Source organism: Eimeria maxima, genomic scaffold (genome assembly GCF_000499605.1).
Source record: "Eimeria maxima Weybridge genomic scaffold, Emw_scaff55, whole genome shotgun sequence".
Classification (NCBI taxonomy): domain Eukaryota; phylum Apicomplexa; class Conoidasida; order Eucoccidiorida; family Eimeriidae; genus Eimeria; species Eimeria maxima.
The window spans coordinates 50,789-73,202 of NW_013566591.1; the positions used below are offsets into that span (position 1 = coordinate 50,789).

The following is a 22,414-nucleotide window of genomic DNA, read 5'->3' on the forward strand; positions in this document are numbered from 1 at the left end:
ACTCTACCATAGATTCAACAGCGATTAACCTGGATTTCACCTCCTTCCACGGTTGGAGTCACGGCTTTACTTAACAGGGAACCGAGCCTTCTAGCTTGCCTAAAACTTACTCTGTGTTAAAAAGCGGCAGCGCAGTGCGTGTGCTTTAACTTACTGGAAATTGCTGAGCTAATGAGCAGTTACTCGAGCAGCAGAGTACTGCTGGTAATTTTCTTCATCTTAAAGACACGGGGAGTATTATCTATATTACTTCCATAACAGAGTTAGGCGATCCCGGCTACGTCATTAAGCATGCATGGTAAAGCTCATCAACTGCAACAAAGCTGCTGCCTGAAGTTAAGGCAAAGCGGAATAAGAGGTTCAGGTCCGATGTTTTAGGCACCTAACGAAATTGGATATTCACAAACAACCACTGCACTTTGAGATATGTTAATGCGATACCATCACAAAAGAAGCAGAAGAATATGGCCTCCTAAAGACTTTCTGGAGAGCTGGCAGGCGGATGCCCTTCTACACTAGACGGGGCACCGCCCGCACCCTTAGGCCGCCTGCGGCTTTGGGTTTGCTGCTGCTGTTGCCACCAGGGTGGAAGGGCTTCGAAGGTGAGGTCAGGAGCCTTCAGACGCCGAGCAATGTATTTGGGAGTTATAATATTGTTGTAGATATCTCGCTGCTGTTGTGTAAGTGTCTCGGCCCAAAGACGTCTAAGGGACGCCAAGTATTGCGCGAGGCTGGGAGGGCACACTTGATCGCGACACAGAGACAAGACTGACCACATCTCCAGGCAAAATAGGTCATACCCTGCAGCATGGGAATGACCCTCACCGGATTAAGAAACATGGGCGAGAGTTAGGTTACCGCTATGAATGGCAGTGCAAGCGAAGTGAACTGGTACCCTAGTTAAATAGGTAGGGGAAGGCGAAGGCAGCAGGAACCCAGAAACAAGATCTCGTGCATTGAAGTGGATGAAGCAGCGGCACACAGGAGTATACCAGTAAGACGTGGGCGAGCAAAAGGCGATGCGCCCATGGTGGATATATAGAGTTACCTGTCATTTGAGGTCCCACATGAGGTAACAAGGTAGACGGAGTCTCCTCCTGCACTAGTGTTGGCAAGACCAGAGTACGGCAGATGCTTGCCTTGGCAGAACAGAGCCTGATGTCTCCTTCTCGAGGTGGGGGGGGTGTCACTAGAAGAGGGTCCCTCCATCCAGCAATCGATCCCTCAGGCAGCTGGATACGGGCTGATCGATCGGATCGGCTCCCAATCCTGTCTGTTAATGTGTCCCTAACATCACCACTGCTTCCACTTCTGCGAGAGCCGCGCAATGAAGTAGGCCGGCCTACACCGGCAGATTCAGCTGCCTCCTGACTTTCTTGAGGGGGCTGGGAACGTCGGTCTTCTTGCAGATGCTGTTGTTGCTGTAGTTGCTGTGGTTGCTGTTCGAAAGGGGCCGCAGGGTCGCACACGTAGTTGTACGACAACCGCTCCCTCCACAGCTCTGCATGGGCACCGCAGTGGGGCAGAGCAGCAACACAACTCGGGTCAAGACGTTCAACCCAGGCGATGGTGTGTACAATAGGGTACTAGCAGGAAAAGTAATATACTGCCTCCCAAAGGAACATGGTGGCTGCCTTGTCAGTGACGAGAGGAACGCTAACCCGTTTTCTCCTGCGCGCTATCAGATCCAGCGTTGAATACACCTGCACCGGCACAAGGACCAATTGTGAGGTGGACAGTCGTACGTGCAACAGGTGATCGGAAAAGAACAGTTCGCCGGTTCCGTAGGTACCGGAAAATAGAACGATTGAGAAGATATTGGATTCGTGGAAATTGACTGCAGAAACCGCACTACCGGCAGCGCCTATGAACGAGGGCCGAAGCACGGAAGACCCAAATGGCTCTTTACTTACCGTCAACGTGCAGGACATGCAACCCCTTCTCATGTTCTTTGTAGAAGATGAATAGGGGATGATGGCAAAGGCAAATGCGAAATGTGGCGAGACACTCGAAATCAAGGTCAACATACGCATACTTGAAGAAAACACCGTGGGACCAGCTGGTGCGGGGAGAAGGAGAATGTTGTAGGAGACGTAGCAAAGACAGCTCATCGTCTTCCTCTTGCTGCCGTTGAAGCTCTCGAAGCAACGGTTGTAACTGGTTCATAGGGTGTGACGCTGCCACGCTGCCAGTAGTGGAGCTTCTAGAAGCCTGATTAAAGCAACGCCCGGCTAATGGGGAAGAACGAGCCGACACTCGCTCAAAAGTTACGCTGTTGACTTTGTTGCTCTCCTGGCTGCTGTCCCTACCGCTGTCAATGTTGCTGGTCCCACTGCTGCAATGAGGCTCTTCCAGCATTGGCCCTAGAAATTCCCCCGCAGCATCCAGCAAAAAAGAGGTAACTCCCTTCAAAACTTGCAGCTCTGCACGTCTCAAGCTCAACTGGGTTTCGGATGTGTCCTTAGAGTTATACTCTAATGCGGTGAGCATTTCATCATGGGGTGGCCTAGACGCCCCAGTGGGGGAACCAAGAGCCTCCAGATGTGGACACACAAGGTCACCTAGTAGAGGCAGATGCTCTCGAGCAAATGCAGTAAGGTGCCTCCTAAGTGCCTCGACCTTCTTGGTTGCGCCACTCGGCCCACCTAAGGGCACCTCCACAAGCCGCCGCCTCTTTGGGCGGGGTCCCCCAGACGGAACTATTGTTGCTGTATTGTTTGTGTCTGAGGAATGCCGGTTCCCTTCCTCACTCGCCGACGGTCTGCGCCTGCGTGCAGGTAGGCCGTGTTCGCCCTGCTGCTGAACTACAGGGGCGACAGGGTCATGGGAAGGATCGTCAGGAGGATGTTTTTGACCAGCAGCAGTGGGGACAATTTGTCCCTGGTGCTCATACTGTGGCGAGGTTTGTGTTGTTACTCTCCCTCCATTTGGGTCCGCATTCGCAACTTCCAGTTGAGACTCCACCAACGAAGCAGTTGCATCGCCAAGACATCCGCGAGACCCCGCGAGACCACGCAGGGAGGAGGGAATAGCACGCCACAACCAGGACCCTGCCTGCACTCACCGAACAATTCATTGCGACTCCGTAATCTTAGCCTTTCAACAGTAAGCAAGAGAAACTCCTCCCCTGGGGCTTTCCAGGAGGAATGAAAATACTGAATGGGGGGCGACACCAGGCACGCCTAAGCCGTAAACCCTAAACCATACAGACTGAATGCTGCAGAAACCCCACTTGTTGAACTCGGTGGCGACAAGAACTCCCGCTTGTCGTTTCAGTCTTGCTGTGCCCTGCCCCGTCCTCCTGAATCAGCATCCGATTAAACTCAGCAGTGACGCTACTGCAAGTATCGACTGCCGGCTTTTGAGTTCCGAGGCATTCCTTGGTGCTAGCCTCAGACGACCCTTCTGATGTGAAGGACCTCTCTTTGTCTGTGGCCTGAGCCAAACGAAGGGACCAAATCGGGGTTCGCGAGTGAGTGGTATGTCCTGCGGAGACGCAGGCTGGTTTCGCCCTTTATCTTGATGACAACTACCCCTCGGAATGCTCCTACAGCTAGCAGTTGCTGCGCCTCTTTTATTATGTTGATGCAATTCCTGTCTACAAGCACTACCCCTCGGAATGCTCCTACAGCTAGCAGTTGCTGCGCCTCTTTTATTATGTTGATGCAATTCCTGTCTACAAGCACTATTCACTGCCTAATTATGCATAGTGGTGTCCGGGGAAAATGACCGGCAGCTACGCCTACGATGTTTTACGCGCCGATTGTTCACCTGATTTCGGCTTTCAGAAGTGTCCTCCTCCTTCCCATCCTCTGTCGGTACCGCTGCAGCCAAAAGCCACAAGCCACGACATTTCAGGCTGACTTGCCACAAGCAGAGCCTCGGCACCTAATCACAACATAGCTATTGTTGCAGGGAGAGACCGTAGTTCCACATCAACTCCAACGGCAAATACGAAATGCCACATGAGCTGGAACATCCTGCCTTACGGAGCAATTCATACTCCGTCTCCAGACATAGGGGATCGCTTTGGCTTTTGATCTCCTTCACAATGCTTCTGTTTTTCTTGCAGTCTCTGAGCATCTGTAATTGCTGCTGCAGCAGCTGCTGGCGTGCGTAGTCTATTTGTGAGACGCTGCATGCGCCGCAGTTCAGGAGGGCATAAAGCTGGAGGTGAATTTGGCCAAGTCCATAGTTGTTGAGCCCAGCACTACGTCGTAGAGTTGCCTCATCTAGGGGAGCCGAACACGGCTCGCCCCAGAGACTGCAGGTGCTGCTGATTGTGGGACTAATGAAGCGGTTTATGTGTATGTAGGCTTCAGGGTGGATTTGGGCAGGGCCATTGAAGTTCAACTTTTGCAGTGACCGCAGCTTTTTGCTGCTGAACAAAAATAGCAGCTGTTGCAGCTCTGGGGTGATGGTCCACCCAAGGGATAGCCGACGCAGGCTGAAGGCAGATACACGCGGAGAACTGGGAAAACGCACAGTGCAGAGCTCCCGGGAATATTGCTTTCACCTACATTACACCTTGCTGTAGACACCAAAACCTGCCTTACCGTGCCACTGGAATGTTTCTGTACCATTTACGTAATCGTTAAGCTCTCTTCACTGTTCAGTCTGCAGTGTCGTTTACCATTTGAAGTTGAGTTGTTCATGCAAAACTGAAAAGTGGCGAACTTCTCCGTCCACGTCTAAGAGTTGCAGACTTTCTGCCCCAACTTCAAGAAGATGCTGCAGGGCGCGAACTAATATTTCCTGCGTCGCCCTTTCGTGTTGGGCATTTTGCTGTTGCACGCCGGTGTTATGTGTAGGCCTTGCTCCACGCGCAGGTGGCGCGTTCGGAAGCGATTCTGAGTTTCTCTGTTGTTGCTGAGCTTGCGGCAGCTGCTGCTGCTGAACCATCTGCTGCTGTTCTGCAGATGTGATATTCACTTGGGAAATCGACGTGTCAGGGGTAGAGTCACCGTGAGGCGCATTTACAGTACTCGAGTTCATTCTGTAGAGGAATGGATTCCCGGCCACGGCTGACAGCTCACTCAGCAGAATGGCCCGTCGCCTTAAGAGAGCGACTGCCTGTCCTGCCAGCGGCAGTGGGCCTCCACCTACTGCACCAAACACAAGAAGAATTACTGTTGCTTTCGGCTCACATCAGAGAGTACTTTATACGGGCGAAGGCAGGGGGACAGCCACGGACCATCGGCAGTTGGAAAGCAGATACGGTGGCATCATTCCCAAGTTAAAATGTGCATACACAATACGCCCAGGAATATTATTGGCTGAGAAAGAAGCATGCGGGGCAGTAAATTGTCGTTAAAAGTGAACCCAGATGTGAAACACACACGTCGTGACAACGGTGGCTCGGGGCTAAATAGGCAAAGTGATGCTTGCTCACTTCCACAGAAAATTCGTGAGGGGCCTGTTGTAGGCGTTTCTTTGCGTCGAATGATGCAAAGAGACCCATCCGAGTGCAGAACCGCCATGCTAATATCGCTTAGAAGAAGACACGCGACAACTGTAGGTTGGATAGAGTGTAAATATACACTGTTTCTGCTTGTACAAGCCTCATTATCTCCGGTGACAGCTGTGGCCTGAGCAGCCGGGGCTGGCGCCCCTAGTTGGTCCTTTAGACGCTCAAGCGCCCCCTCTTCAACTTCAAGGAGTGCGCAACATTTTTCCCTTGATGCCCCACAGTGTGCACAGCCAGCCGCAGAAGACCCTGCAGGGTCCCTGTCACAAGAGGACGGTTGTCTTGGGCAGCAGGGGCATACAACTCCTTCGGGGCTCTTAGGCTCCCGCCAAAGTACGCCCGTTTTCATTAGCATCAATCTTTGGGCAGAGTGGATAGAAAGCGTTGAGAATCCTAGAGAAATCGATAGATTCGATGTCACCTGCAGCGAAAGAAATGCAGTGACTCTACAGCTCAAGGACACGCGCACGGTTGCAGGGGTATCATCATACTCACGCACTCTCCGCTTGCTATTTTCCACGCATATATACATGCTTGAAGCTATATGTGGTGTCCTTTGCTGCATTGTACCCATAACCATGACACAGGGAATCTTGCGACACTCCTCTGTTGTTCCCTTACTTGAAAAGGAAAGTCTATATACAGAGACTTTAAAAGGGGTAGAGAAGGCGGGAGTAGCAAGGGAGGGACGTGGCGCCACGTGGGCTGCATAACCATACTACGTAAAAAATAGTTTTGTGCACCGATACACATAACATATCACTGGGTGTTTAACGTCGAGCGGGCTGCCGCGCTGCTTCACACGCTTTACTCTCAAGGTATGCGAAACTGAGGGGCGTCATGTGGCAGATGCCCCGTTGAGGCCTTCACAGGTACTCTCAAGGACCTCTAATTGTATTGGGTCTCTGTTTTACGCTATGCCCAGGTATTGTAGACGCACTGAGGAGGCTGAAAGGTCGACTGCGATTTTTACGGAGGCAAGAGAGTGGGCGTTTCTGTGCAACAGCATCTGCAGGAGAAGCAGCAACTCTATAGATGCTTGAGTGTCCCCCTGGGTTCCTGTGGGTGAGAGTTTAAGCTTCGCGGAAAGGGACTTGAGGTGACAGAGCGAGTTGAGCAGCGGCGAAGCGTTCGCTGCAGTGTACGTGGTCCAAGGGGACGGCGGGGACGGGGGTAGGCCTGAAGGGGTCTGCGCCTCGCCAACAGCAGCTGTACCTCCGCAAAAGGGTGGCTGAACGCGCAGGAGCTCAAGTGCCCTTCCTTGCACAAGCCCGTAAGCCCACGAAAGACGAGACAGCGAAGGTACTGCAGAAATTCTCCCACCTGCTGTCTCGCCCTGGCCTTCGTTCCCTCCTTCCTGTTGAAATGCTTGTTGGTTTCGGCTACTACTAGCGGTCCGCTGCTGCTGTTGCTGCCTTCGTTCCCCGCGGGTCCCTCTTGGAGTGTGTGCCTGTTCATGCCAGGTGTTGCTATTGATTCCTCCTTGTTCGTACCCGGCATCTGTAGGCCTCAGCAGAGTTCCTGCAGCTGCTGCAGCTGCAGCTGCAGCCGCAGCTGCCGCTGCACCCAAAAATAGTGGAGGAGACACCGCTGAAGTGAGCTCTATCTCGAGACTTTTAAGACCTGAGAGAAACGGTAGCTGCCTTTTGAGTGCAGACGGAGGCAGCGACAGAAGAGAGGAGACGTTTCGAGAGGAAAGAGATACAATGCAAGAGTAAGATAGAAGCACACGGCGAGCTCTCCAACAGGTGGAACCAAATGCTGCTGCTGATCCCACCGGCAGGAGCTGCAGCATTTTAGCCAGCAGCAGCGGTGAGAGCTCGAGTACGTGTGCTGCATGCAGAGGCTTAGTAGGGTATCCGCAGTAAGGCATGATTCCGCAACATTCATCCTCACAAGGCTCTTGGTTAGTGCGTGCACCTTGAGTCTTGGACTCAGGTGGCCCAAGAGGGTCTCCTGAAGACAGCCGACGCCCGGAGTTAGCTCTCCTAGTGCCACATTCCCTTCTCTTTCTGCCCCTACGGCTCCTCCCCGAAGGGCCCCGCTGAACCTTCGGATGCTGCTGCTGTCTCGGGTGCTTCTCTTCAGGAGGCCTGGGGATGGCGTTTGAGCCAAGCTCTGCTTTGAATTCTCTAAATGTCCTAGAAAGTCGTGGTGCAGAAGCAGAAGCCTCACCAAGGCTTGTGCTGCAGATTGTCTGCAGTTGGTCACCATCTCCACTAGGCGGGCTACCGTGGTCTTGCAGGTGCGACAGAGGTGGAGCTCCAGTCCCGACAGAACTCTCGGTTAGTGGGGTGACTATCGAGGGAGCAGTTGCACTGGGATTTCCAGAAGCTTCTCTTTCATATGCAGGGCCCGTACTTCTTGTGTGAGTACGGTCCACTGGCTGTTCCTCCTGCAGCTGCATTGGCAGTTTGTTGCGTTCACCCTGCTGTTGCTGCAGCTGTGAGCGGTGAGCTTCTGCTGGTGCTCCCTTAGTGCCCTTACGACCAGAGCTTGGGCGTAAGGAGTGAGTTGTCTCTATAAGCTGATTCGGCTCTTCAGAAGCCGTTGGGGCGACTTTACTCCGGCGGTCCCCTGCGTGCCTAATCCTTGATGCCGTCGACGGGGTTGGTCGGGACAGTTCTGGGCGGTGAGGGCCCCTCCATTCCCCTTTGAGATTAGCGGAATGCCGCCTAGGTGGCGGCGTACGTATGGAAGGCGCGAAGAGGGCCAACGCTCCAGCATTTAGCTGGCATTGACCAGAAGAGTCTGCAGAAAGCTCCTCGCGTGTCTCCACCTGTGACGGTGTATCTCCGCTGGGGAGTCCCATAGGGTAGCTTCGAGGGGTTTGAAGACGTTGCGGTGGATCTACCTGCCGCTGTGCTGCAGCTTCCGTTTCTGGATTCTGTTCGTGTTGCTGCTGCTGCAGCTGTTGATGCTGCTGTGGCTGTGGGTTTCCCATTACGGGTGCACTGCGGGAATCGCCAGTACTTTTTACGTGCCAGAAGCTTGCTGCTGTTGCGTATGCAGCAAATGTATCAGCAGCCGTACCATGGGATTGACAGGAAGAGGTGTTGTAGCCTCAAATGTTTCCTTTAAGGCTGTCTGCATGCATTTCCCTGTCCCTTTCTATGACGGGACAGCAGAGCCCTTCCTCCCCTGGCCACCTCGTCCTAGCGCAAATATCTGCGTTGAGGGGCTCCAGCTTGCTTTATGCCTCTAAGGCTTAGGGATTATAATGCATATGACAGAAACTGTCACAAAACAGCTGGGAAATGCCCCCTTGAGTGGCAGTACAGCGCGGGGCCCACCAGATTGTGCTACTGTTACAGCCGTTAGGTTGTGAGGCTTCAGGAGTAGCTCCTGTGCACTTTCTCAGTGAGGTTACGGTTGTGCCCATTTCTCAGGAAGGCTGGGCTCTAGAACTGGGGCGAAGTGAGGCAGGACAACTGCAATTGGTGTATAAATAAGCTAGTGGGCAAAGGGAGCGGTTGAAGGGACCCTTAGAAAGTGATGTGCTCCTAGCTGTGGTTAAGGAGGTTGGTAAGGGCTTCTTAGGCTTTGATATGGTGTGCAGGGAAGCTCAAATACACCAGCTGCACATTACCAGCTTGAGGTCCTCTCCCAGCTCATATAGAGGTCCGGCCCACCCGCCTCTCGCGCTGTAGCAAGGCGAAGACCGCTTTTTTATTTTTCGAATAGAAAGAAAACCTCAAAGGCACCCAAACGAAAACCGGTTTTTAGAGGCATGAGCTAGTACGCTCAATAGTTGCACATAAACCGCGCTGAAGGAGAGGTGACCCTGGCACCCTTGGCCCACGGGCGAGGCATTGGGCCCCACCCCACCGCAGGGCTTTATAATCTAAACGAGATATTAGAAATGTGGCACAAATAAGCAAATCAAGTGTGCCTATGGCATTAGCCTAGACTTCGGGAATCTCCGTATGGCGAGGCATATTCTGCATTTTTGTTTTCTGAAATACTTACCGTAGTTGCTTACTGGGTAAGCACACTCTTTGCTCCCTCTATTAACTCGACAGTTTTCGTAAGCAGAAAATGCGGCAAAGATGTAAGTATTTCATATGGCCCTTTTCTGGGCTTAAGTTGATGCAGGCTTGCATTATCCATCAGGCTCCTACGTCGTACTGACTGCAGTACCTTCCGTCTTGCGGGCCTGCTTGCATAATGCTATAGTAAAATCTACTAGCCCAGAGCAGGTACAAACAACATAATAATTGGGGCGAACTGAACGAGAACGGATGGCAGCAGTTAAGAGCTGAAGTGCGCAGCGGACACCTAACCCGCGCTCTTTTTCTGTGCGACCACAAACAACGGCCTTTACACCGTCTGCGCTTTTGGAACGTCTAGACCCCAGCACAGTTAGATAATATCAATGGTGGTTACTAATACGGTCACAAGAGTAATAAAAGTAGTTGGGAAGTAGTAATGCTCTACAATTCGTCCCCATATTTAACTAGTAAGTATAATTTTTCGAACCCTCCCCGCACGCCATCCATTTGAAGAGCCAACACGCAGAAGCAAGCTTACGGTTGCTCTTCAGTGACCTCTTTAGGTGACTAACAACACCACTCTCTATCGCTTCCCTGTGTGGCGGATTGCGAGGTGAAGCTGCATTCCTGTATGCAGGTGCGCAGGCCTCTGCATTGCGAAGGGAACTTTCTGAACACCAACGACACCGCACGTTGAACGGAGACATAGTGTTGACAAAAAGTGAAACAATTAAAACAGAAAAAATATTAGTTGCAAAAGAACATGCTCAGAAGAATCAACGAAATCAGATACGGTGCACACGAAGCCCCTTAGTGGCAATTTCAGGCCATCCCCTGTAACGGAAGGCAGTTCGCATGGTGTTGCCTAACCCAAGATGAGCAGTTTTTCCTACCCACTTTTTCGAAGGCCCTTTAAACGGCCAATGCCTTGTCCATACGTTCCGGTGCATGCAAACATATCTACTTGGTGGGTCTTGTGGGGTTACGCTATTCCTCGTACACCGGTAGCTGATTTTGTAGCGGATGCTTTAGTGTCTCTGTGTGTGTGGGGTCTTGGTGTCTCTTCAGTCGCTCCGACAGAAAACACTAGTAGTACAAAACATCAGTCGTAACTGAAGCCATAAACAAATAGGGTAGAGAAGTAGGCCAGAAAATGAACTAAATGCCCCGGCGGACGGGCCCAGCACTTGTTTTAGGGTTATGGCGAAAGCCCGACGACAGTTGTCAGCTGTTCTGGCATTAGCGCTTCCTTTGTGATGGACAATTTAACTCATAGCATATAACATCATCGGCAAGGTTGAGAATCCAGGGAGAAATTGCCAGATATACAACACAAAGGCCAGCGACAGGACGGCTGTTTTTGTGGGTTTTATGCAACCGAACACTCTACCAAGACGCAGGAGAACTGGAAGCAAACTAGTGGAAAAGGTCTAATTGCGATTACCACCACATTTAGAGGACACCTATTGCATTTGCGGCTCTGCGCTCAAATTTGGCAAGAAATATACGTTTTCTGCTGAGTGAAATTAACAGCCAACCACCACTAACTTCCCTCCATCCCAAGGTTGTCTTTTGCATTACAGCGTCTCGAAGAGAAGATACTACAAGCGGCGAAGGATATTGCAAATTAGCTGTTATTTGTAGGATGCATGGGAATAATCAGGGTCCGTTGGCTTCACGAAAGCCTGCAACGGTGAATTGGGGTCCACAACTATTCTTGAGCACTGTTTGCAAAATATGCTCTTGAACTTGTACCTTATGTAGTAGCCAATCACTATTCTTCAGCTGATGCTTAATGCTTATATGTGTACTGCACGCGCAAATTAGTATGCTCAAACGTGTGCATTTTGTATCTTGACCGGCTACGAGTGCATTAGAGATGAGCTCATGTCTGAGCAAAATGACACCTTGTTCCCCACGTATACGCCGAGACAGTGGTCCCTAGAAGATGGCCAGGATACTCGGGAGAGCAATATCCACGCAGCAGCTATGATACACCTTCTTTCCAATAGTCGGTGTGCAGTCTACATTTGACGGAGAGCAGGCTTTGAGATGGCCCAGACTACAAACCTTCTCACAAGAGATGCTCCGGGCGCACAATTCGTTAATTCCCTTTAGTAAGGTGGTATTCATTTAGGAGAAACCTGTTCTTGGGAGGCATCAAACCAAAACTGGGCCACAATTCGTGTAACACCTGCGTAGAGCGCGCACTTGATGTGGGGGGCTTCGTGCAATAAGGTAATTTTAACATCCCCGGCCCTCTCAATGAAACAAAACGTCACTTGGTAACTTTCCAATGTGGCCAAAGACAACAAAATATGCAAAGACGGGGTCTTACCTTTCAAATCATACTCGCCGAAATTTGCTGGGAAATGTTTACCTGGACGCAGAGGGACTGCCGTTGACACGCAGGCCCCTTTGGACAGTTAAGAGGCCAAAATGTTCACACCTGATTAGTAAAACATGAACACAATTCTAGATATTGAATATAAAAGAATCGAAACAGTTCTTTGTGCTTATTCTTCAAGCGCAGGATAAATCGTTCACCACCGATCAGTGAGCGTGAGCGGAGGTGACCCCAACGTAAACAAGGCACACACTGATTTGCGCAAGTAGATCACGGGCTCTGCCCGTCACTTCAGGTGAGTAAATTTGGTTTACTTTCTATCATTGGTGTCTCCCTGCGATTGTTATCTCCTGCATCTGCAATTCCCGTCTGTTCCCGCCCCTGGTTGTCGGACCTTCCACCCGGGTGCACGCCTATCTATATAACTCAACCGAATAATGCACACATACACCATATATATTGACCGCAAATCAACAAAAAAAAGCACAATATTGCTGATTGAAAGGCCGATTGAAAGCGAGTAGGCAATTTCAGGCATGGTTTGCATCCGGGTGCGCCAACCGTTCGTGTTGCTGCCAGTTCCTCCGCACCACCGGCGAGAGCGACTTCACGGAGATCTGAATTACTCCTTTCACCCAAGGAACAGGGATAACACCTCTGAACAGTGAACTGGGGACTTACCACATAAACGCCTAGTTAATCGTGGCGTCTCCATGGTTTAGGGGATAGAACTTCGCTGGTCTTAGAATGCTGTTCTATTGTGAATACCGAGGTGAAGAAACGAAATCGCATCCATTTCCTAACAGTTCGTCATTCAATTGTCTCAGGGCTTGCCTCGTCTTCACCCACCGATGATAAGGTCTGAGACGTAGGATAGAATTCCGGGCAGTTAGGGCACAGTTAAGGGTGTATGGCTGAGGTTCATGCCCACCATTCACGAAGCCAGGAGAGCGGCATGCCTTATAGACCATGTCGATTCTTTCCGTCGGTGATGTGCAAGAGGAGACGGCAGCTTCATCCGAGTTCCAAAAATCCTATTGTGAGGCTCATCCTTTCTTCTGCTGCTGTTTCTCCTTCTTGCTTCTCAGTGCTATCTCCCCTGTATTCTTGTGACACGCCTGTGCTCCGTTTCTTGCTTGATGCGTCGAAAACTCCAGCGTCGCTTCAGGGTTCATGGGAAAACGAAAAATTCCTTCCGCCTCTAGACGGTGCATTGCGAATTCCCTTCCCAGCAGTCAGTGACGCCCCCCCTCCCCCCTCTCCCGGAAAATCAGAGGTATACGCCTAAAGTCGGCACCGACGAAAAATGCACTTTGTCAGCTTGACCTCAACGTCTCATGGCACCAGCTGGTAGGGTTTGGAATTTATAGTTGATGGTGTAGGTCTTCTTGGAGTATGTAGGCTGGGTATGCTGGCCCGCGCATTGAGGGTCTTTCGATATTGAAGCCTGTTTTTCCTTGCGGTTTACACATCATTAGGACTCGTCTTCCTGTCCGTCTTCTCCCGAAGAAGCAAAGGTAAATGGAATTGAGAGGCAAAGAGAAGGGATGCTGAGGTGAAACAGTCGATAGTGATCTTATACTGAACACGTCAAGTTTGTGGTAGTGACGTTTCCTGCATTTAGAATCCTCACGGTCATGCAGAGGAGCCACCTAGAACTCGGCTTGCATCCGGAGCGACTGGCATCAAAAATGAAGCCTGCAGCATTTCAAGTCGGTCGCATCGACAGCAGCAGCGGCAGCAGCAACAGTCAAGAAGCCCGCAGCAACGCAATCAGGAACTGGTGGCTGCGCGGCGAGAGCAGCAGCAGCAGGTAACCGTGGCGCATAATGAATGGCGCTGCGCAGAGCGCATGCAGCGGGTAACTGCGCATCAGCAGGAACGACACCTTGAATCCGACTTGAGGCAAGTGCTGCTGATGCGTCCTGGTAGCGGAGTGCAAGTTCCCTTTCAGGGACAAAACCGACAAGTTGTTGGGCTTTCGTTTTGCCCCCATCGCCTTGCCAGCATCTACAACCTGTCCATACGCTACTGGGACGAAGGCTGTGCCTCTTTAGCTGCCAGGACACTGAAGAGCGCTGTGCAGATGCTGCAACAATATGGATTGGTTGGGGGCTGCGTTGCACACACTTGGGACGCCATGCAGCTGCTAGGAGGCTCAAAGCAGCAGCGCCCGCTGGGACCAGCAGAAGCTGCTGCACCCCCTACAGGCCTCGGCAAACGCAAGCTAGACATGAAGAACAGATATATAAGGTCGAGAGTCTTCTTTTCCCGCCGAATGTTCGTCGCTGCAGGTGAGCCGACTAAATGGAATGTTGAGGGAGGAGGGTGACAGGCAGACGTCATTTTTCCACTCTGTCTAGATGGGCAGAAGCTATTGGAGATGGAGAACACTGGCGGATTCTCTGATTATTTGGACCCTTTTAAGCCCATATGTAAATAGTTGCATTTTTGTATGCTAGTACAAATACAGCTTTGCCTATGTGGGTAAAACATGAATATTTGCGCAAACATCTCAAGCCTCAAGTATAATAGATTTATAAGCTCCTTTTTGCGGCGTCAGTTGCTGCAGCCATTGGGCATATCCTTGTTCTGTATGATGCACCCGCTAGTGCTAAACATGCTGCTCCTGCATGCGGTGTATCTTTACCTGGTCCTGCTGTTCTGCTGTTGCATTTGCAGAAAGGGAGCTCGAGGAGGTCAGGGGCCATCTTGGGTCTCTTCTTTGCCGAGCAAGTTTGAGAGGATACGCCTCGGCGGTTTCAGGGAATGCAGAGCGAAGGTGTTCTCGCATTAAGTAAGCGCCTAGAAAAGCACATATATCTGCGTTATCGCAATGACATTTGCTTCATAGCTACCCAGTATGTATCTTTTTGCTGAAGTGCCGCATCAATGCAGCTACCCGCAGCGCTACCTGCGGGCTTTTCATATTCACAAGCTGCAAAGGGGGAGGCAGCACACAGCAGCCAGACCCAATACCCAAAGACCTTGTGATGCTGCGCTTGACCTGGCCAACAATACACTATGTCTGCTGCTAACTGTTGGCTATTAGAAGTAATTCTGACCGTGAACACACCTGATTCGAAATAGATGCACCTGGACAGATGCATGTACATACACATATGTTCGCCATCTTCGTGTACGCCCATCTGCATGCTTTAAGGCGGTTGTGTTCGTGCTGTTTTGCTGTTGCTGTAGGGAAGCTCTGGCGAGAGTGGAAGATGACTTGCTCTTGCTGCAGGAGCTACAGGCTCGGTATAGCAGTGCGAAATCATCTGAATGGGGAGATGACTTGCAGCAGAGGCAACTCCAACGTCTGGTGCCTCTCAACCTGATGCCTTGCATGAGTCAACGCATCGAATTGCAGCACTTCAGATGCCCTAATGCTGTCCCCCAGGAAGAGCAGGAATGTGAACAATGGGCTCGCACCCTGCATGAAGTGCTGCTCCGGCAGATTACCGCTAGAGACAACCCTATCCAATATTAGGCACTGAACCCAAGTAGTAATTAGTCTTAGTGCAAATCTGTTTGCAACATTGTACCACGAAGGCACCACATGATGAAAGATTCTTTCTGTCGGATGTTACTGCTGGTGGTGTTAGTGAGCGAGGTAACGCTTCTAGTTTCTCTAGTGGCTCTGTTATGGAGCAAAGATCCACGAAGGTGAAGATGAGTACAATTCAACTCTACCGTGCTAGTGGCCTTTTATCTAGCCGAGATATGCGTTGAAACTGAGAGAGGCAGAAGGAAGAGCTGACTGAGATTGGGCCTTTAGCAATGCAGCAGAAGCAATATCAGCAACAACGGGAGGATCCACGGGAGCACAAGTAGCAGCAACCAAGGCATCATGACCACAACGTTAGCCACACGTGCGGCATGCCTTCGAGGCAACTATCCTTCAATCGTTCTAGGTTCAGCGTTTGGTTGCTGCAGGAGATTGCACAAACTACCCCTCCGGGAAATTGTCAGCGATACTGTTTTCGTGGTCATTCGGCTTAGTCTTGCCTGTCGCTAGGAGTGATGCTGCGCTAAGAGCATACTATCGTACACGGCACCGGATGTACACTGCAGGGGTGGTGCGACCCGCTGGGCACTATGCGTTTATTATATACAACACACGCTTTATAGCAACTTGATGCGTTCTAAACCTCCATAAAAGTTGAGATGTGACGGTCATTACGCGACACGGTTCCACTTGAAATGAACTACGCCCAATTGCTGCACCTTGCCATGCTGTGTTCTGCTTGAGCCATTGGTGTTGGCTGAATTTGAGGGGTTATTTTCAAGGAACATGCCTTAGTTGATTACCGTTCAGTTCGTTCTGAAGCTGCCATCTGGCGTTTCCAAATGAAACCCTTTACAACCGCGTATGTCTGTTGGAATCGGGCCATTGCTGGTCTACGAAGCCCACTAGTCAGATGTTGTAAGCAATAAATGAGGCGAAATTATTGACAAAATCACGTTTCGAGATACAGGCAGTGGGGAGAGCATGGAGTCTGGGTAAGCGCGGGAGGAACACCACGGCGGGAAGAACGGATGCAAGCCATGCGAATTAAAATGCTACATTTCATTCTGTTGAAAGACTAAAACGGGACAAGGACTGCAACGTTTCCCCTTTCTGCTTGCTGTGCAAGTCGTCGGTTAACCCGAGCAGGTGCCTGTTAATCAGAACCCAACGCTATTATCCAGGATACACCTGATGAAAGCCAATCGGCTTAGCTCTTTAACATTTCTAGTCTCAACTGACTCCACCAGATGCTCCGATGCGGAATGGCTAACGGCTCATTATTAAGGGGGTTAGAAGATAGGGGCGTAAGTCTAGTGGAGCCTTACGGGGCCTCTCTACACCTCAAAGAATTCATTTCTCAGGCGCCGGGCCTCCCGCAGACGCATTAAAGCCTTCATTGGACCCTCAATGACCTGCCAGAAAATGGCATACCAATGCAACAGTAGTTTTCACTTATTGTAGTTGTCTGTGAGCCTCCGTGACATGGGGTTTACATACGCGCTATTTTTGATCACAGGTTAATTGCGTATGCAAGCGTTTACGTGCCGGCGAGCACTCGACTAGAAGTGCATGGGATCATGCATGCACATGCGCTTGCAAAAACACCAAAAACATTGACAAAAACTTCATGCATAGCAGCGAATGCACAAGACTCGGCGGGTTGTACCCTGGGGTCTTTTTGCCGTTCTTCGGACTTAACATTGGGTATGGAGGACGCCCGAGAGGCGGCCGCGTATTTCTGAGGCCCCAGAAGACAAGAAATGCATGCAGAAGGCAAATTATCATCATTTTGCTTGTACGTATGACTGTTTAAGAGTCTCCACTTAGAACGTAAAAAGCTGCCCAAAATACTGGCGTATGACAATAAGTAGGTGCACTCGATTTTGAACCAAGGTGATTAGTTGAAGACCCCGAGGGTACTTCGCACGCTCGCTGAGTTCTGCTGCTGATTTCCTCCCATGATTGCTACACTGGATCACCTGCTTGGTTAAAGTTGCATTTGTGTTTCCTTAGTGGGCCATTTGTTGTGGTGGTGGCTGTTCCAACGTGCTGCTTTTCGCCCTGTGGGCCCTCACTGCATACTCTGGCATGTGTGTTATTGGCTGGGCACCACAGACGGAGCCGTTTGGCTGTTGCTGCCTATCCTTTTACTTCTTCAATCGTTGACTTCAAATCACAGATATTAGGTCCTATATTTTGCAGCTAAAACGTTTAGGGCTTATGGTTTGGGACTTAGGTTCTACCTGTAACCGTTCAACTGTGCGGCGCCTAAAGGCTGCAACTTCTGCGGCGATTCGCTCCTGAAGCAGTCCGCATAAATTCAGAAGACACCGGAGCTACTTAGAAGAGACTTAACGAGCGTGCGCTGAGTGGGAAACAGATGTGCTGATGAAATAAAAAAGACATATTGAGAAATGGACGGTAAAACTTGCAGGCACCTCAGAAGACACATCTCAGTTGTGCCCTCTACACAAGAACATGCAACTGCACACGACAAGACGATGAGAAAATCAGACAAATTAAAAAATGCACTGTGACAATCCTCTTCAAGGCGCGTGCAGACGTGTGAACGGTCCCGCCACCGCCCGCAGCTGGCGTGAGGGAAACTGGCAACGTGGGGTGTATGCAGTACTACTCACATACTGCCCGACAATTGATCCAGATTAATATTTATCACTGCGGCTAATAAATACACATATTGAATACATGCTATATTTGTATGTGCTCTGAGCCATGGGAAGTCTTGTCAAACAGAACGCGTATCGTTGTGCCCATATGCACACACATTTGCAGGAATAATTTACAAATTAAGTAAGCAGACACAGCTCCTCTTGCCTTTGCATCCCTGGATTGTCTGACGCTCTCTTCCGCATGCATTCTTATCTTGTCTTTAATCTCTTGCTGCTGCTGAAGCAGCCGCTGCTGAAGGGCTTTGCGGTGTCTAGCGCAATACTGCCTCTGCACTTCGGCTTGCCGCATCATTTGCTGCTGCAGCAGCTCCTGTTGCTGCCTTTCTTCCTCTTGCTTCAGGACATTTTCCCGGATTCGTTGCAGAGTGCGCCGCCGTAACTGTTTACTGAGGACTTCGCTTCGCTGCTGCTGCTGCTCCTGCTCTAGCTGTTGCTGCAGCAGCTCTTGCTGCTGCCTTTCCCGCGCCTCTCTTGCCCTTTGACGCACTCGCTGCAGGGCCTCCTGCCGAAGTATTTTGGATTTTTCTGCTTCTTCTGGCACCAACATATCGCCGTCGAACTTCCAGCCGCCTCCCGTTGCAATGCAACTGGTGCTGCTGCTGCCCCGTGCTGCAGCAGCAACTGCTTTAGCTCGTTCCTTAGCTCGGCGCCAGCTGAATGGGGCTTCCGTTCCGGTACTGTAGCTGCGGTGCTGTAACCGCAGCAGCAAGCACTCTACTTCTGGCGGAATCTCGCCTTGCAGAGCTGAACTGTCAATGAACGGCTCTCGTCCACACACGGACGCCTGTCTCTTGCTCTTGTCTTCAACAAAGAGGTCCCCGACAGCATCACTGCTGCGGGTCCTCCGTTGGGCTTTGGTTTCATCAAAGCTAGTAGTTAGGGGGAGAGAACTGCTGTATGTGAATATGGGGGAAGCTGCTGCCTCGTTGATCTGGCTGCTCATTGTTTCCGGCCTCCCCGTAATTCCATGAATTCCCTGAATCTTCTCAGAGAGAACGCCTTGTGCTATAGGCAACGAAGTAGAGCCTCGGCTACCACGAGCTCTCTCCTTCCCACACGTGGGGCCCGCATCCCTGCGGTGGAAAACCGTAGGAGAAGTCCCCGTGGTGGGTGCACAATGAGTTGCTGCCGTGTCTCGGCTGAGACTGCATGCTTGTGAGGAAGGCCGCAGGGCACCAAAGGGTCCGAGGGACGGTGACTGCAGGGCTGAAGCTTTCGTGAGGGAAGGCTCGCATGACAGTGTTTCATGCGGAGAATCGGCAGGGGACTGGAGTTTTCCTGATATCTGTGGCTGCTGCTTAGGGCTTTTCAATGGCAACAGCTGAGCCTTAAGGTCTTCGTAGCTGTGGAAGAGATGAACAGCCTCAGGGGGCGGGGCCAGGTCGGGCCAGGGCCCTTCTACGCCCCCGTTGCTGTTCATAGTAACACTCAAGCTTAGGGGGCTCCAGCCGGTGTGGGCTGCTGATGTGGGGACCTCATAGGCAAACGGAAGGCAGAAGGTACTAGAGGGGATTGTGGTGAGCTCAGGGAGCGTCTGGGGTGGTGTTGCCAGTTGTGGTCAGACGGTGCTAGCCACGAGAAGTTATGCAAGATATAGAAAGTAACATAAACGCCTCTACCAGTTCACAGAAGATCTTGAAGACAGCTGTACCTGTGAACAGAACAAAACTGAGGGCGCTGCTTTTCCAAAGGTGTTGCAGCAGCTAGGGGTAGGGTCACTGGCGCTGATGAGTGAAGTGGGAGACCTCACCCAAGCTGACAAGAAGATGTGCTGCTTCGCAGAATATGCAAACTACATTAAGGAATTAATCTATTCTTACTAGAAAGGAGTCGCGGCTTTAGAGTTCGTAGGGAAGGCAGCACTCAGAAAAGTCCTTAACGGAGCCCCAGACAGCGCCTCCCTCGGGCCTGCTTACACTTGGTGACCCCCAGCTACGCTGCTCTCAACGCCGTCCTGCGTGGTTGAGTTCGCGGATGTTGAAAAGATTAACTTGATTGTTTTTTAATCTGAGTTAAAAAGACGAAACGCACACTGGCACAGGACTGACGAAGTTGCTGAAACAGACAAACGGCGGTGGAACACGAGACCGCTGTCTCCTAGTTGCCCTTCTCAAGAAGTTCTAAACGCAAACAACGATCAAATTTCATTTTTAAATACAGATTTCCTAATAGCTTAAATCCTGCACCCCAGGAGCTATCCAATCAGTGGGAGACAACAGGAACAGCCACAACTCCCGCGTATAATCATTGCGAACCCTAGGAGCCCTTCGGCGCCTATACTCCACGCACAACCCTAAACACTAAACCCTAAACCCCAGGCCACCATGGAGGTTTCTGCTTTGGAAGTAGGACTTAGGCACTTGAGCGGCGTCGGAAACAGCCTGAACGTGTACGAGATAACCTCTCTCCAGCTGTCCCTTTTGACTCTACAAAAGAAGACAAAGGCAGACAAAGTTTACTTTTGGGGAAGAATCAGGGGACATAATGATGATTACTACTTAGCGTTTGTACTCGAGGAAAGCGAATACATCTACCCCAGAAAGAAAATGTACTTCAGGTAAAAACTATTCTGAAAACTCAGGACGGAGTTGCTTCGCTTTCTAGACCATTAATGATTCAAAACTTACGCGAAGTTGTTCAAGATACTTAGTGCCATCAGAAAGCCATACATATTATAGTTCAGTTATGCATTTCTCTATTTATGCAGCGATGTAGGATTGTCTTTATCGCCCCCTAATTCCCATATTGAATCCGCTGCATGCAGTGTCTGTCATTCTCATAGTTACTCATCTCAATCTCATATCAGATGATGTGCAGTGCGGTGCTTTTTGAATTCCACTGTTTGCTGCAACCATAAGTGCTGCGCCCCTTGCGGCAGGACCTGTAGCAAATGTTGCAGCATTGCCGCATCAGCGACAGCTAACATAGCGCCTTAGGCGAACCATCAAAATAAGAAATTCAAGGCACCATGCAGCTACACACTTGCCACAGGGTTGTTGACTTCAGCAAGAGGTGGCGCCGATGCGGAAGAGGTTTCAACGACGTTTTCGTTGTTAATGGCCAAACGCTGTTGTACTGACAGCAACCCTACCAAGAAATTTTTCTGGATTTGTTGCGAAGGAAGCTGCAGTCATTCTTTCAGCATCTTCTGCTGGTGCTGCGTCTTCAGCACAGGTCAATTTGATTTTCGGCCCTTGCCTGAGGGAGAAGTATGCGGCACCAAAGAGAAGCCAGAGTCAATAGTGCTGACTGGAGACCCTGCCAGAGTAGTGCAATCTCCAGGTAGATCTCTGAACGGTTTCAGGGCATAGGATTTCGCAGGTCGGGGGCATGGACGGTTTGCTTCTCTGGCTATGATGGAGCACTATTTGCGACTGTTGCATCTGCTATCACTGCAACAAGACATTGGCGTGCTGGTGGCTAAACCGCGGCAGCTGCTGCTCCCGGAAATGCTATGTGTCCTGTGTGCCTCCAGATGATGCAACAGCCTCAGCAGCCGAAGCGCAGAGCGACGAGGAGGAAGGAGGAGGCAAGTGGCGCAGCATCTGTCAAACTGTTCGGAAACGATTGTTCACCATGGCTGCCTAGAAGGAGTTTGCGGTTTATCTAGCAGGCGGGATAGGGTTTAAGGTTAAGATTTTGGATTTGGTGCTCTTATGCTCTTTCTCGATTGCCGTAGACAGCTTATCTGCCGCTGTGGTTTACTGCTCCTGCCTCCTAACAGCTGATAGACAGAGAGAGCAAAACTGTGTAGAGAGAATATAGGGTTAATGGTATAGGGTCGTTCTAGTGCTTGAGGGCCATTTTGCCTTCTCCGCTCGTTCTAATGCTAACAGCTAATAACCGAGGGATCGCAGATAACAGTTTTGAGTTAGCATGGGCTTTGACCGATTGGCGATTAAGGCTAGCGTTTAGAAACTTGCTTTTAGTGCATCTGTGTGACTGCATGACTGCTGCGGATTGATAAGAGGCAGAAAAAAAGGCCAGTGATTTCTGGGGAACAAGCATTTACAATTTAGGGTTCTGCTCATGCCAATGCGTGCATACTGATACAAGAACGTGCTAGGTGACTGCCTATGTTTTAGGGTGCAAGCATTGCATGCGTATATGCCCTAACTGCCAAAAGAGTAGAGGAGGGCTGAGCGTTTAAGGCACATACAATGCTCATGCGCACATGCCTCTACGCTGACACCCGAAGGAACACGGAACGAAGAGGGATTAGAATACAGTCTGCACGCATTGCATGCCTGCTTGCTGACGACAGACGGAACAAGGAACAAAAAGGGAAAAAGTGGCATGGAGTTTATTCTGTGCCCATTGCATGTGTATTTGTGGAAAACAGAAGGAACAAAAAAGAACGTAATGACGGAAGCAGACCTCCTTGCCGCCTTAGTGCAGCGCATCGACTTC

General features: G+C 50.7%; 4 protein-coding genes across 4 annotated transcripts; 1 reads left to right on the top strand and 3 right to left on the bottom strand.

The window, feature by feature from the left end:
* Positions 1-472: 472 nt before the first annotated feature.
* Positions 473-4,995, bottom strand: EMWEY_00008660 (hypothetical protein; the record flags this gene model as incomplete). The annotated part of the gene is made up of 8 exons (XM_013482213.1): positions 473-744; positions 1,049-1,501; positions 1,662-1,703; positions 1,914-3,054; positions 3,233-3,436; positions 3,757-3,824; positions 3,990-4,447; positions 4,634-4,995. The coding sequence occupies 8 exons, from the start codon at positions 4,993-4,995 to the stop codon at positions 473-475; spliced, it is 3,000 nt and encodes a 999-aa protein (XP_013337667.1).
* Positions 4,996-6,377: 1,382 nt separating this feature from the next.
* On the bottom strand, positions 6,378-8,411 carry EMWEY_00008670 (hypothetical protein, conserved; the record flags this gene model as incomplete). Its single annotated transcript, XM_013482214.1, has 1 exon — positions 6,378-8,411. One exon carries the CDS (start codon positions 8,409-8,411, stop codon positions 6,378-6,380), a length of 2,034 nt encoding a protein of 677 aa, XP_013337668.1.
* Positions 8,412-12,775: 4,364 nt separating this feature from the next.
* EMWEY_00008680 (hypothetical protein, conserved) lies at positions 12,776-15,535 on the top strand (the record flags this gene model as incomplete). Its single annotated transcript, XM_013482215.1, has 6 exons — positions 12,776-12,845; positions 12,895-13,082; positions 13,431-14,100; positions 14,489-14,603; positions 15,005-15,061; positions 15,409-15,535. 6 exons carry the CDS (start codon positions 12,776-12,778, stop codon positions 15,533-15,535), a joined length of 1,227 nt encoding a protein of 408 aa, XP_013337669.1.
* A 2,488-nt stretch (positions 15,536-18,023) lies between these two features.
* Positions 18,024-19,424, bottom strand: EMWEY_00008690 (hypothetical protein, conserved; the record flags this gene model as incomplete). Its single annotated transcript, XM_013482216.1, has 1 exon — positions 18,024-19,424. The coding sequence occupies one exon, from the start codon at positions 19,422-19,424 to the stop codon at positions 18,024-18,026; it is 1,401 nt and encodes a 466-aa protein (XP_013337670.1).
* Between the last annotated feature and the right edge of the window lie 2,990 nt (positions 19,425-22,414).